This window comes from Lepidochelys kempii, chromosome 1, assembly GCF_965140285.1.
Source record: "Lepidochelys kempii isolate rLepKem1 chromosome 1, rLepKem1.hap1, whole genome shotgun sequence".
Lineage (NCBI taxonomy): Eukaryota > Metazoa > Chordata > Testudines > Cheloniidae > Lepidochelys > Lepidochelys kempii.
In genome coordinates, this window is record NC_136380.1 from 240,378,225 (window position 1) to 240,392,177 (window position 13,953).

General features: G+C 42.3%; 1 protein-coding gene across 1 annotated transcript; it reads left to right on the forward strand.

Moving 5' to 3' along the window:
* The first annotated feature begins 2,154 nt into the window (after window positions 1–2,154).
* Window positions 2,155–10,532, forward strand: LOC140901176 (perilipin-3). The gene is made up of 7 exons (XM_073319545.2): window positions 2,155–2,208; window positions 5,796–5,991; window positions 8,038–8,120; window positions 8,490–8,739; window positions 9,271–9,458; window positions 9,959–10,087; window positions 10,182–10,532. Exons 1-7 carry the CDS (start codon window positions 2,155–2,157, stop codon window positions 10,530–10,532), a joined length of 1,251 nt encoding a protein of 416 aa, XP_073175646.2.
* Window positions 10,533–13,953: the final 3,421 nt, after the last annotated feature.

Consider the following 13,953-nt stretch of genomic DNA (forward strand, 5'->3'; position numbering starts at 1 on the left):
CATTTCCACCAGGGTGGGTGGGGGGAGTCTTAAGGTTGGAGCTCAAATGAGGCCTTTCATAAAGGGGCATTCTGCTGCCTGATAACAGAGAACCACCTGAGCACAATTTTGCCAAACTTTGTGTCAGCATAACATCTCCCTGATATTACTACACTCCCAACATATCTACTGGATTCCTTAGAGACCATCTGCTGAACTTTTAACTCAGGCATGATCATAAGATCTGTACGTAAATAGTGTCAATCCATAATGAGCTGCCTGGGCGATTGCATTTGGGTGAGTTGCCCTCTTGAGAGGAATGCAGGATGAGGATGCTTTAGAAGCAGGTGAGCTCAGGAGAAGGATCTGTCACAAGGAAACAGACTTAGGTAACAAGATCTGGGTATTGATACACAGTGACCAAGGGGCCTTCTATAAGGATATTATCATACAAGGAGCACCATTTGCAGGAAAGTGTCCCCATTCCCGTGGAGGCAACATGGACAGATCAGTGTACATCAGGGACCTCTTCCTGTAGCTGGGAGATTTGCCCCGGGTTAGCTGAATTTCAAAAGGTGTGGGCCTATGAAAAACGTAACAATGTTTAGCTGTGCTAAGACCACAGCTGATCATGCTGACAAATATCATAATATTGTTTTCTTGTACTCCCCCATCTGTCCACATCCATTGGTTGTCTCTTACTTAGATTGTTAGCCCCTTGGGGCAGGGATTGTCTTTTTCTTCTGTGCTTGTACAGCACCTAGCGCAGTGAGGTTTTGATCCCTGACAGGTTCCCAAGCACTGCGATAATACAAATAATAATAATGAAGGGTGGAGAATGAAGAGAAGAGAAGTTGCTACATGGACGAAGAACAAACCAAAGAACCTCTAGCTCTTTCGTTCTGTCCATGTCTCTCCTGCCCTGAGCTGTCATACCCAATTATGAAATAACTAATAAAAAATGACAAGTTATACCATGAGATGGTTTCTGGTAGCAAGCTATATTTTAGGATGAGTTATAGGCAAAGATTCTCCCAACCCTGTTGCTCATTAGGCAGTAAGATGATGGGAAGGGAAAGTTACTCAGGACCCAGGGTTCTGATTCTTATTTATACTACTTATAATATTACTCTATAACAAATAAGGTTAAAAAAAATCCACAATAATATACTTGTAGCTTTTAAACTACCCAAAGTGAGTCCATGCAGATTTGCTGCCTCACTGCCTGTTCTACATTAATAAGAAACACTTGCACAGAGCAATAAGGCCCAGCTCCTCAAAGTTATTTAAACTCCTATCTTTGATTGAAAGCAATGGGCATTAAGTGCCTAAATACCTCTTTAGATCTGGACCAGCCTGCTCACAGGAGAGTTCATCTTGAAGGGACAGTGCTACCAAGAAATTAACTAAAAGGGTCAATTGCAATCATATGTGTACAATTATTCACTTTCCCAAGAACCTCTGCATGTGGTCCCACATACATTCTATCCTCATTGGTCACAGCAGAGAGTACTTCTTTCTTATGGGTTTGCTGAACTGTCAGTCTTCAGCTCCTGACCACCTTCCTCCCCAATGACATCACCACAGGTACATAAAAGGTGAGCAGGTTGAAGTGAGTATTTATGGGAATATCAAGTACAGCTGATAAGGCTAGGTAAATAATTACTGTAGATATGATGATAAATAACACTTTGTTTTCTTTATGCATTTATTAGTTTCAAATATATAGTAATTTCTGTAAAATGCTACTTTTTACAATTTGAGTGATGGGGTTTGTGTTTCTGGGTTGTTTTTTTTCCCTCCTCTCCTGAGGGGGGAGAGAAAGGAGGCATCAAGTTGGGGCTCTTTTATTGTGATCTGCAGCTGGTAACTTTAGTTGGGTTTTGTTTTGTTTTCTTCTTTCCTGCCTGATATGTAAGAACAAGACTAACTTCTTGTAGGACCAAACTCCTCTCAAATGTGACTGCTCAGAGATTCTCTTAATCCTACATCATATGTGAGAAATAGCCTGTAAATTATATTGAAGAGGTAAAAATTGGTAAAACTGGATATTTGTAGTTCTTCAGCTATGACTTATGTGACTGCTGTTAAACTGCAATGTTAATCAAATGAGTCTGTGCTCTTGACCTGTAACTGCTCCACCTCTCTTGCCTTTTAGCTGTATCTGACTCCACTATGTCTTCTGAGAAGCAAATACATTATTCTTCCTTAGAGACCCAGGAGCAACAGGTAGGTACATGTATTAAGAGGGTGATATACTGAATCTCTCCCATCACTGTCTAAAAGAGAGCCTACTAAATGAAAGGTTGTAGAGGTGTTCTTAAACTAAGGTGGGGAGGGGGGCAGCCAACAAGTGCAGAGGAGTACACCATTTGGACCGAGACATCCCCTACAAGAGGATCTATTAATGGGGATTCTGCCTGTTGAGGCTGGAAGCTGATAAAGTACAGGTAGGAAATGAAGAGAAACAGTCAAGTGAAAGAGTCCCATTCAATTACATCACATAAAGGCTGACTGCTAAAAACTGACAAATTTTATAAGCACTTTTATACAAATGCTAAAAGTATAAATACTAAGGGGTGAACTTAAGTGCCAAGTATTAAATGAGGCTATAAATATAATTTGCATCACCGCGAGTTGGTAGAATGATGATCCTCAATGAGGCATGGCAATACCATGGTGCAAAATGTATAGGAATGATAGGTTGGGCTGGGGGGAATGGTATATGTGACAAAGCATAGAATCAAATTAAATGAATCAAACTGTCCTAGAGAATCTCAAAGGATAAAAATTCCATTCTTTGAATAATGAGAACATAGCAATCGGAACATGCTACTGACCAAGATGGTGGTTTGTGAAATGCTCAGGGAACCTAGAGAGACTACAAAAATAGAAAACTCAGTGGGGATTTCAGCTATCCCCATATTGACTGGGTACATGCCACCTCAGGGTGAGATGCAGGGAGAGTTTTTAGATGGTATAAATGAGAGCTGCCCCAAGATGCAAGGCTGGAACCCACAAGGGGAGAGACCATCTTGATTTAGTACTAAGAGGTGAATATAGGTGAACCACTTAGTTATATTATGGCTGCTATTACTAAGTTTCACATCCCTGTGATGAGGGGGGAAAAACCCTGGAGAGGCCCACCACAGTAGGCTTTAAACTTAAGAAAAGGGAACTAGTTAAATGGAAACTAAAAAGAACAGTCACGAGTGAGTTCTGCCAAGTTGCATTGAAATTTATTTTAAAAAACACAATAATAGAGGCTCAAATTAAATAGTAAGAGGACCAAAAAAGGGGCCATGATGGTGAAACCACAAAATAAAAAATGGTTAGTGGCAAAAAGACTTCCTTTCTAAAAATTGGAAGTTAAATCCTAGTGAGGAAAATAGAAAGGAGCATAAACTCTGGCAAGTCAAGCATAAAAGTGTAATTAGGCATTCCAATAAAAAAATTTTGAAGAGCAACTAGCCAAAATCTCTAACAGCAAAAAAATTAAGTACATCAGAAACAGTCTGCTTAACAATCAGTGGGGTCACTAGGCAATTGAGGTGCTAGAGAGACACTTGAGGAAGATAAGTCCAATGCAGAGAAGCTAAATGAATTGCATCATCTTGACATCACAGGATGTGAGGGAGGTTTCCACACCTAAGCAAGTCTTTAAGTGACAAATCCCAATGAACTGTCCCAGATTGAGGTGTGGATAAAGGAGGTTTAGGAACAAATTGATTTATTTAATAATAAATTGCTAGGACCAGATGGTATTCACCCAAGAGTTCTGCAATTTCATATTTGAGTTTCGTCAGAACTACTAAATGACACTTAACCTATCACTTAGATCTGTTCCAGTACCAGATGACTAAAAGATAGCTAATGTGTGATACCACTTTTAAAAAGGGCTCCAGAGGCAAACCTGGCATTTACAGATGAGTAAGCCTAATTTCAGTACCAAGCGAATAGTTTGAAACTATATAGTAAAGAACAGAATGATCAGATACATAGACAACATAATTTGGGGGGTGGGGTGGGAAGAGTCAACACGGCTTTTGTAAAGGGACATCATGACTCTCCAATCTATTGGAATTCTTTTTGGGGGGTTGGGGAGGGATCAACAGACATGTGGACAGGGATGATATAGTGTATTTGGACTTTAAAAAAAGCTAATGACAGGGTCCCTCGCCAAAGGCTCTTCTACAAAGTAAGCTGTCATGGGGTAAGAAGGAAGGTCCTCTTATGGATCAGTAACTCCTTAAGAACTAGGAAACAAAGGTGAAAATGGACCATTTATTTCTACCAATAGAGAGCAGTAAACAGCAGGGTCCCCAAGAATCTGTAGTGCTGTTCAACATATTCAGAAATCACTATTTGCCACTTCCCCCACGTGAAGTCCAAAGCTGACTGAAAAGAGTTAAGGGATCTCAGCGAAGTGGGTGAGTAGGCAAAAAGGCAGATGAAATTCAATGTTGGTAAATCCAAGTTAATGGACATTGGGTGGTTGGGACTGTTTTCCAAAGTGATGGGATCTAAATTAGCTGCTTTCACAAAAGAAACTTATTGAAGTAATTGTGGATAGTTCTCTGAAAACATCTGCCCAATTTGCTGCAGCAGTTTAAAAAGCAAACTATGCTAGGAATCATTAGGAAATGAATAGATAAGACCGAAAAATATCATTATGCCCGTATATAAGTCTATAGTACAGCCAGACCTTGACTACCACACACAGTTCTGGTTGCCCCATATCAAAAGAGAATTATTAGAATTGGAAAAGGTACAGAGAAGGGCACCAAAAATATTAGGGATATGGAACCGCTTCCATATGAGGAGAGAGTACAAAGACTGGTGCAGCTCATCTTGGAAAAGAGATGACTAAGGGGAGGTCTATAAAATCACAAATGGCATAGAGAAAGTGAATAGGGAAGTGTTATGAAGGAGTAAACATGACTCAAGAACTAGGGGACACCCAATGAAACAAATAGGCAGCAGGCTTTTAAAAAAAAAAAACAGGAATTACTTCATACAACACAGTAAACCTGTGGAACTCATTGCCCTGGGATGTTGTGAAGGCCATAGGTATAATAGGATTGAAAAAGTTAGATAAGTTCATGGGGGAGAGGTCCATTTCTGGCTATTGGCCAATGTGGCCAGGGGATGCGACCTCATGCTCTGGGTGTCTCTAGCCTGACTGCCAGAAACTGGGAGTGAACAGGGGGTGGATCACTTGATTCCCTCCTGGAGCATCTGGCATTGGCCATGACTGGAAGACAGCATGGCCAACCTAGCCCAGTATACTGGGTCAAACAAATGGTCAGTCTTATGTTCTAGCAATCCCATCATAGTCTGTTTAGTGACTACAGAGCTGAATATTCATGGAGACTATTTCCCATTCTATGAAAGACTGTGTGATTGGCTTCAGCACTACTGAAACTTTCTTAAAACATGCCAAGCTTGACATAGCTGAAAGCTATTCTGGGACCTGATCTGAAAATCCTGAGTAAACCTTCCAGATAATGAATAGCTCTTCAGTTGCAATGATAGAAGGTCTCCTCTCAAAGACGATGGGAGTAAGACACACTTGGATCTTTCAGCTAGTTTAATACAGCATCCCATAGTAATTAGAGGACCATTTTGACACTGTAACCCTTCAGACTGCTGAGAATTTGAGCCTTTGAATTAGTGTGGGAGGAAAGGTCCATGACTATGAAATACCTGCAAGGTGCTAACTGACTCTCCTTCCTCTGTAGGCTTTCCAGTATGATGCTCTCACTAGCCACTTCTCAGTGGCTCTTCACAAATCTCTCTCCCTTTCTTGCCTGCAGAATCTCTTGAGGAGGGTGGCCAGTCTGCCCTTGGTCAGCTCTGCCTATGACATGGCTGCAACTGCCTACACCTCCACCAAGGAGAGCCACCCCTACCTAAAGTCCTTGTGTGATGTAGCAGAGAAAGGCATGAAGACCATTAGTGAGGCTGCAGCCAGCAGAGCACAGCCAATTCTGACTTCATTTGAACCACAGAGTGAGTAAGCGGGGCTTGCAGGTCGTTTTAGCAATGAACATAAGTGTCTCCATCCCAAGTACAGACATGAAGTGCAATGGCTCACAGTCTCAGGCTTCTTTTTGAAGGCCTATATCTTGCACTTATTCTTGATTTCCTTACTCCTTGATATAACTACATCCCAAGACAGTCTAGAGCCCCTGCCTTGCTGAGTACTTACCTTTTCATTTTAAGGTTCCTGTATATCTTGAGACTTGGTCAGTTTCTCACAGGCAGAGAAGTCATTGCCAAATAACTTCAGTGACTGGAAGACTCAGTCTTCTGTCTCTGATGGTGCACAAACAACTTGACTGACTCAATCCATAGATTGATTACTTTATGTGGGTAATCATCTTTGCGTGCCAAACCTGTTAAATTCTAATGGCCCTTTTAGAAATGGGGAATTGAAGTGACTCCTGGGTGCTCATCCCTAAATTTTTAGGGGGCTTGCTATTCCAAAGTGCTGAACACCTGAGAGTCAGGTCTCTCTAAATATCAAGGTTCATGCAGGGTTGGGGACAGGTTTGGTTGCTAAAAGGACTGCTGTGGTCCTCTAGTCTGACCACCTGCATAACAGGCCACAAAAAATAATTCAGGACTTCCCTGAAATAAAGACCAATAGCTAAGGCTGAATTAAAGTATATGTCTTAGGGAAAACATCCAATCTTGACATTCCCAGGGATGGAATCTCCATCATAATCCTAGGTACACTGCTCCAGTAGTTAACATTTGACAAGGATAGTAAATCTATTTCTAATCTGAATTTGCCTAGCTTCAGCCTCCAGTCACTCGATCAGGATAGCTGTCTGAAGAGCCCTCTAAACATCTTTCACCATGTAGGTGTTTACAGACAGTAACTCAACATTCTTCTTGATAAGCTAAATAGAGCTCTTTGAGCCCCTCATTACAAGGCATGTTTCTAATCCTTCAGTCATTCTTGTGGCTCTTCCCTGAACCCTCCCCAATTTTTTCCAACTCTTGAAGTGTGGACACCAGACTGGTACTTCAGTACCACTCACATCAGACCCAAATACAGGGGTAAATAACTCCTCCTGCATATTCCTGTTAATGCATACAAGGATGCCATTAGCACTTTGCCATAGCACTGCGAGCTCAAAGTCAAATGACTATTCTGAACCACCAAGGCTCTTTAATTACTGTTCCTTAGCATAGTCTGCCATTTGATTATAGCTTTCATGTTTTGTTCCTAGACATGACTTAGGTTTCATTCCCCCTAGACTACCAGGAGATCCAGATCCAGTCACTGTGGAACCCCACTAGAAACACCTCTAAAAGATGATTCCCAGCTCACAATTACATTTTGAGACCTATCCATTAGCAACAATTTAATCCACTTAATGTGTCAGGTTGACTTGTATTCTACCTTATGCCATGGTGATACCAAGTCAAATGCCTTACAGAAGTCAAACCTAACAGTGATGTAATATTCTTAAATCCACCAACCTTGTAGTCTCACCTTTTTAAAGTTTGACAAGATCTAGCTTCAACAAACCCAAGTCAATTGACACTAGTTATATTCCCCTTTCATTCTTAGAGTCCCACATCAGCAGTTTTATTTTGTCCAGAATTGACCTAGTCAATAGGTAACTGGAAAGTCTGTCTACACAGTCATCCTGTTTACCCTCAAATTTTGGCACAATAGTTTTCTTCTAGTCCTCTTGAGCTCTGGCCTTCTAGGACTTATTAAAAATCAGCAATGGTCCAGGGGGATGTACAAACTGAGGTACCAAAAATTGTTTGACATTTTTAAAAATTCAGGCCTGAAACTGTAGTTACTCAATGGATCTACTGTATAGCAAAAGTTCAGGTCCTAGGGTAGCATGATACAACTCAAAGGGGAAATGCTAAACTAGCATGTTCTCCATTCAGTGTGGCTAGATTTTAATCTCTTGGCAGGCTTGCTGCTGACTGGAGAAGATCTGGCCGAATCTGTCATCGGCAGTGACATTACCCTTTAATTGATCAAACTGAGTTTGACTTGTAGGACTAAACTGCCTTTCTCTATAGTTTCAACAGCCAATGAATCTATTATTAAGGGACTGGACACACTGGAAGAGAAGCTGCCAAGCCTTCAAATTACAGCGGATAAGGTAAACTTATGCTGCTCTTCTCTAGAGAAGGTTGTGGTCACATAAACCATCTAGGGTAAGAACTAGACCAGTCCAGAGCTCTGGAGGCAGCCTCATGAACCTTGTGGCTCAGGAAAGTGGCTGAGTCACATAAAGGCGCTGCCCAGGAACAGATTTATTGCCTGTCTAGAATGAGGCAAAAATAGGAGGGTAGCTAAAGCCTAGTAAATGGTGCTCAACTAGATCATGGTATAATGGTTCTTCTCTGGAGAAGAACCATGTAGAATTTGAGGAAAGGGCATGGTGTGGGGGCAGACAATTCAGGCAGAGAATTGTATAAACAATACATGAAGAATAATCGCCAAATGTCTTCTGCTGTCACCTCTGAAGGTTGCTTCAGACACCAAGGAGCTGGTGTCTTCCGAAGTAGAAGCTGCCAGCAAATTTTCCAGCTTGGTAGATGTGACCAGAGAAGCTGTGCAAGCAAGTGTGGAGTCCACCAAGTCCGTTATGACCCACAGTGTGAACACAGTCATGGGATCAAGAATGGGCCAGATGGCTGTGAGTGGTGTGGAAGCAGTGCTGGAGAAATCAGCAGAGCTGTTAGATCAATATCTCCCCATAACAGATGAGGAACTAGGTCAGAACACATCTGAATCATGAGATGCTGGTTCCCTTCATTAGAGGTCTTGGTTCTTTTTCTTTCAAGAAGGCCCTTTTACCTTATGACATGCAAAGTTGGAACCAAATATTATGCTCAGTCTGTCTTGCTTTCACCCACCTGGTTCTTCATTTAGAAATCTGCTTTTCCTGTACCATCAAAGCCAGTTACACAGTTCACTGGCTACTGGAAAGTAGGTGGAGATCGTTAGAATGTCACTTGTATCCTGAGGCTTAGCTAACCAGACAATGAGATGTATTGGGTTCTTGGGGTGGGGAGTGATTAAGGGGAAAGAGTTAGAGGTGGCCAAATCCCTAATGCAGCTATCAAATGTCTGAAAAGGCAATATCCAAATAAGAATAGCTATGGTTACTATTGCTAGATGTGTCACAAGCAACTTCCTGACATAATTAATTCAACAAGATATTAAAAGTAGCTATAGTCTATGCCTTCCTCCCTTTTACCATCCTGCTAAAATGTTTTTGGTCATACCCCATTTATTTCCTTCAGCTGAACTTGGAACATCTATAAAGGAGGATGGAGTGGCTCCTCTCCAGCCTCAAAGTTACTTTGTGCGCTTAGGCTCCCTGTCAAGCAAACTCCGCCACCGTGCCTACCAGCATTCTCTAGCCAAGATTAAAAATACTAGGCAGAGCATCCAAGAGACTCTCTCCCAGCTTCACCAAACCATTGATCTGGTAGGAACTTTCTCATCAGCATTCTATTCTGGAGCTGATTTGGGCTGAGCAGACTGAGACCAAAGTGTCTTCTCTACAAGGTGTCTATGCTCTCCTGTTCCCTCTGACTACCCATGTTCCATTGGAACTGGCTGCTGCTTAAGCTAGTTTCTTACTTGGGGTCTAGGCAAGCAGATAACTCCAACTGCCATAATGCCTTGATTCCATCAAACTTCACAAGCTAAGCAACACCTGGCCAACTGAGTCCCTGAAAGGGAGATCTCTGAAGAAAGCAGGTGTTGCAAGCAAGTGACCGGGGGGGGGGCGGGCACATTATTTCCTCTTGGCTATGGAGCACTGTTTTGTGGGCATATATGCCAACAAAAGTACTGAAATATGGCCCAGTCATCACTGGCACAGAGGGGGCCCCAGCGTCTCATAGATGCTCTAAAACACTTGTGGTGTATAAAAGGTGCTACAGAAATGTTGTGGTAAGACTCCTTTTCTCCTTGCTCCTCCAGATTGACTATGTGAAGCAAGGAGTGGATCAGAAGCTTCAAGATGGCCAAGAGAAGCTCCACCAAATGTGGCTGGACTGGAGCAAGAGGCAGACAGGAGGGAGTAAGGACTCAGAGTTGGTACAACCTGAGGTATCTAATTAGCCAGGATCCAGCTTTGGGCTGTGGCATTTCTGCCTATCTCAGGAGTCTTATTCTACCTCAATAACAACTTGTTTCCTTTCAGCAGCTGGAGTCTCGTGCTCTGACAATGTTTCAGAGCATTATCCAGCAGCTGCAGGCAACCTGCCTAACCCTAATGTCAAGCATCCAAGGCTTCCCATCCAACATCCAAGATAAGGTGCAGCAGGTTCACCACAGCACAAAGGAGCTCCAAACTTCCTTCTCCACGGTTCACTCCTTCCAAGATCTCTCCAGCAGAATCCTGACCCAGAGCCGCAAACAGATCACCAAAGCCCAGGGATACATGGATGAACTGCTAGAGTACATAGTGCACAACACTCCTCTGTCCTGGCTTGTGGGACCTTTCATGCTGTCTGGCAAAATACCAGAAAAAGCCATGGAACCATCAGAATGAGGGTGGGGAAGAATAAATAGCTTCTATAACTGCTCTGTCAAACTTACTGCAGCTCACTTGTAAAGGACCAAATTTTCCTTAACACTTATAGTGATTAACAAATAGGGTCTGAAAGCTTATACCTTTACACAGCCACCTCCAACATTAGATTGAATTGTGTGATGTGGGGTTTTTTCTTCCTTGTAGGAAATGAAGCTGCTTGCAGCTCCAGGTCCAAACATTCTTCACCACAATTCTGGAGAGGCACTTCCTCCCCTGGATAGCATGGGGTACAACTCAATCTCATGTCTTGCATGGGCTGCATGCTACCTGTGGCTGAGCTAAGATTAAAAACAATGATTTATTTGCTTTCAAAATAGCAATGCTGTCACCAGAAGTATCTTTTAAAATGAGGGTGAAATATGAATGTAAAAAATACATAAATTGGATACTACCCTCTAGGAACGCCATCTACATCCTGGGATACTCGCCACAATCTTAAAGTAGTGGCTGAGAACTAGGTTACTTCTGGTGAAAACTGTTCTTGCCACAGTGAGAGAGATCTCCAACTTCCTTCTTAAAGCAGTGAGAAATGGTACTAAATACAGCTTCAGCTCTAGGTGTCATGTGGATGGCTGAACAAGTCATTGACATAAATCATGGCCTTTCTAGAGCATGGATATATATAATATGCATATCTGTTAGTCAGATGACTAACCATACCACACACTAGTGTATTGGTGACTACCTTTACACTTGTTTTGGGTAACTGACTCATTCCCTTGTCACTTTTCCTCAAATTGCTGTAGTAGAGAACTTTGTCTCTTGCAAAATAAACATATTGCATATAAACAAATCTGTCTTCTAGCTTGTTCTTATTGCCTTAACTTTTAGCTATTCTTAACCCTAGACTATATCACAGTAGTCCCTTCTATCTCCTACATAACACTGGAATCCATTCCAGGAAGTCCTGTGGCCTGCTTAAAATCCAATATCTGTAGGTCAATGGACATCTCATTAAAAATGTCCCATGCTGGACAACCAGCAACAACCCTTGGCAACCTGATGCTATTAATAAAAGGTCTGAGACTGTTCTAACAGCCAGCTATCCTTCCCTCACTCACATCTTTCATCAAGATCTTAAGGAAGATGGTGTCTCCAAATAGCATCCCAGAATTCTTTAGTTTAGTTGGGACCAATAAAGATCTCTATCCCTGGGGCTTAAGGGCCCTAAACTTCTTTTGAGAGTTAGATAAAACTTCTAATGTCTGTATCAAACCCCAGAGCAGGGGGAGGGGTGGGGGAAGATGCCTTCAGCCTCAACATCAAAAATAGCTAGCTTGAAAATCTCCAAATTGGACATAGCACTGCATGATGAGGTCTCATAAAACGGGGCTTAAAATAAATTCAAAGCATGTATGGCTCTACTAACTTGCATATTGTGTGAAATTACTACCGTATACATGCTGGTTAATCTTGTGCACAAACTTCTAGGTTGTGTAATGGGTCCTGTATCCACTTACTATCTTTGAACTAATGTTCCCTTACTCCGGTCTAACCAGTACTGTCTGCTACTGGTTGATAGACATCCCAATATGTCTGCAGCTTTCAGAAACTTCACCTAGAAAACAGACTAGGGTATGAATAGTAGACCATGAACTAACTGAAGCAGCCTTTTAATGACAGCTGTGATGTCATGTTCCAAAGCTTTCTCTTTTCTCAGCCTTTTCAATAAAGGGTATAGGACCTAGAATCTCCAGAGGTCATGTTGCAGTGGTTAGCTATTGCAACATAATCATTCTGCTTGGAAATTGCTTGTTTTGTGTCTCAGGCTAGTGCTTTCTGTTCACATGGCATTAATTCCAATTGGATGATAACTTTGCATTTCTAGAACATCACCTGCAAAAGTATCTTACACAATACAAACAGCCTCTCACACAGATCCCTATTTTTCTCCTTTTACAGATAAGTAAATTGCAGTGCACAAAGTCACCTGGTGAAGGTCATACAAAGTCTGTTAGAGCCAAGCAGCCTACCTCCTAGTCCTGTATTCTAATCACACACTCATCAACTTTGTCTTCATACTATACTGTGAGGAGACCTAGGGCAATATTCAAACTTCAGTCATCAGGTTGAGTTCAGTAGCAATGAATCTTGACTAAGACAAGTTAATGGTAGCACCTCACCAGTTGTAGAGGCTACTGTAGACTTGTAGGAAAGCACAAGCTGCACTAGATAATGGAACTCAGTAAAGGGGAAGGAATATGCTTGAGGTTTAGCTTCCACAACATTTCCTTGTCTCTTTCTTTCCCTCTCCCCCTTCCCCTCCACATTTATCTACTCTTGCTTGGTGTCTGTTTCAGATTCAGCTCACAGTTCAAAACAGCTGTTCTCCTCTATCAGACTGGGAGAGGGTTACAAAGTGAGAAAATTAAAACAAACACAGCTAGCTCATCAGGAACTGCAGGAAACTCATTCAGCAGTGGCTATTGCTTTAAGTTTAAGCAGCCCCATGTTCCCTAACAATAGATACAAAATGTATTATCAGTGCATAAAGTGCATCATTATTGTATGGGAAGCTGTATTATCTGAAAATACTACTCATTCTGTCTTCAGCCACAGATTCTGGGGACTCAGTAGTAGTAGTGTAGCAGCACCTACAGGCCATAACTAAGCAGGGGGAGGGGGGGGAAGATTCAGTCCATTAAATGCCCTATAAATAGGGCCCTACCAAATTCACTGCCCGTTTTGGTCAATTTCAATCATAGGATTTTAAAAATCACAAATTTTCAGATTTCAGCTATTTAAATCTGAAATGTCTTGGTGGTGTAATTGTAGGAGGCCTGATCCAAAAAGGAGGGGTGTGTGGTGGGGGAGGGGGTTGTGGTGCTGCTACCCTTACTTCTGTGCTGCTGCTGGCAGCGGTGCTGCCTTCAGAGCTGGGCGGCTGGAGAGCAGCAGCTGCTGGCCGGGAGCCCAGCTCTGAAGGCAGAGCTGCTGCCAGCAGCAGCGCAGGAGAGAGGATGGCACGGTGTGGTATTGCCCCTCTTAATTCTGCGCTGCTGCCTGCAGAGCTGGGCCCTCAGCCAGTAGCCACCCCTCTCCAGCCACCCAGCTCTGAAGGCAGCAGCGCAGAAGTAAGGGTGGCAATACCACAATCCCCTTAAAATAATCTTCTGACCCCCTCCTGCAACTCCCTTTCAGGTCAGGACCCCCAATTTGAGAAACATGGGTCTCCCCCCCATGAACTCTGTGTGATATAGAGCAAAAGCACATAAAAGACCAAATTTCACAGACTGACACATTTTTCATGGCCGTGAATTTGTTAGGGCCCTATGTATAAATACACAGTAAAGTAGTCTAATCTAAACATCTTAAAGTCTAACTGTTCCACTCCCTTGCATTAAATGAAATTATAGCAACAAAGAATTTACATCCACTT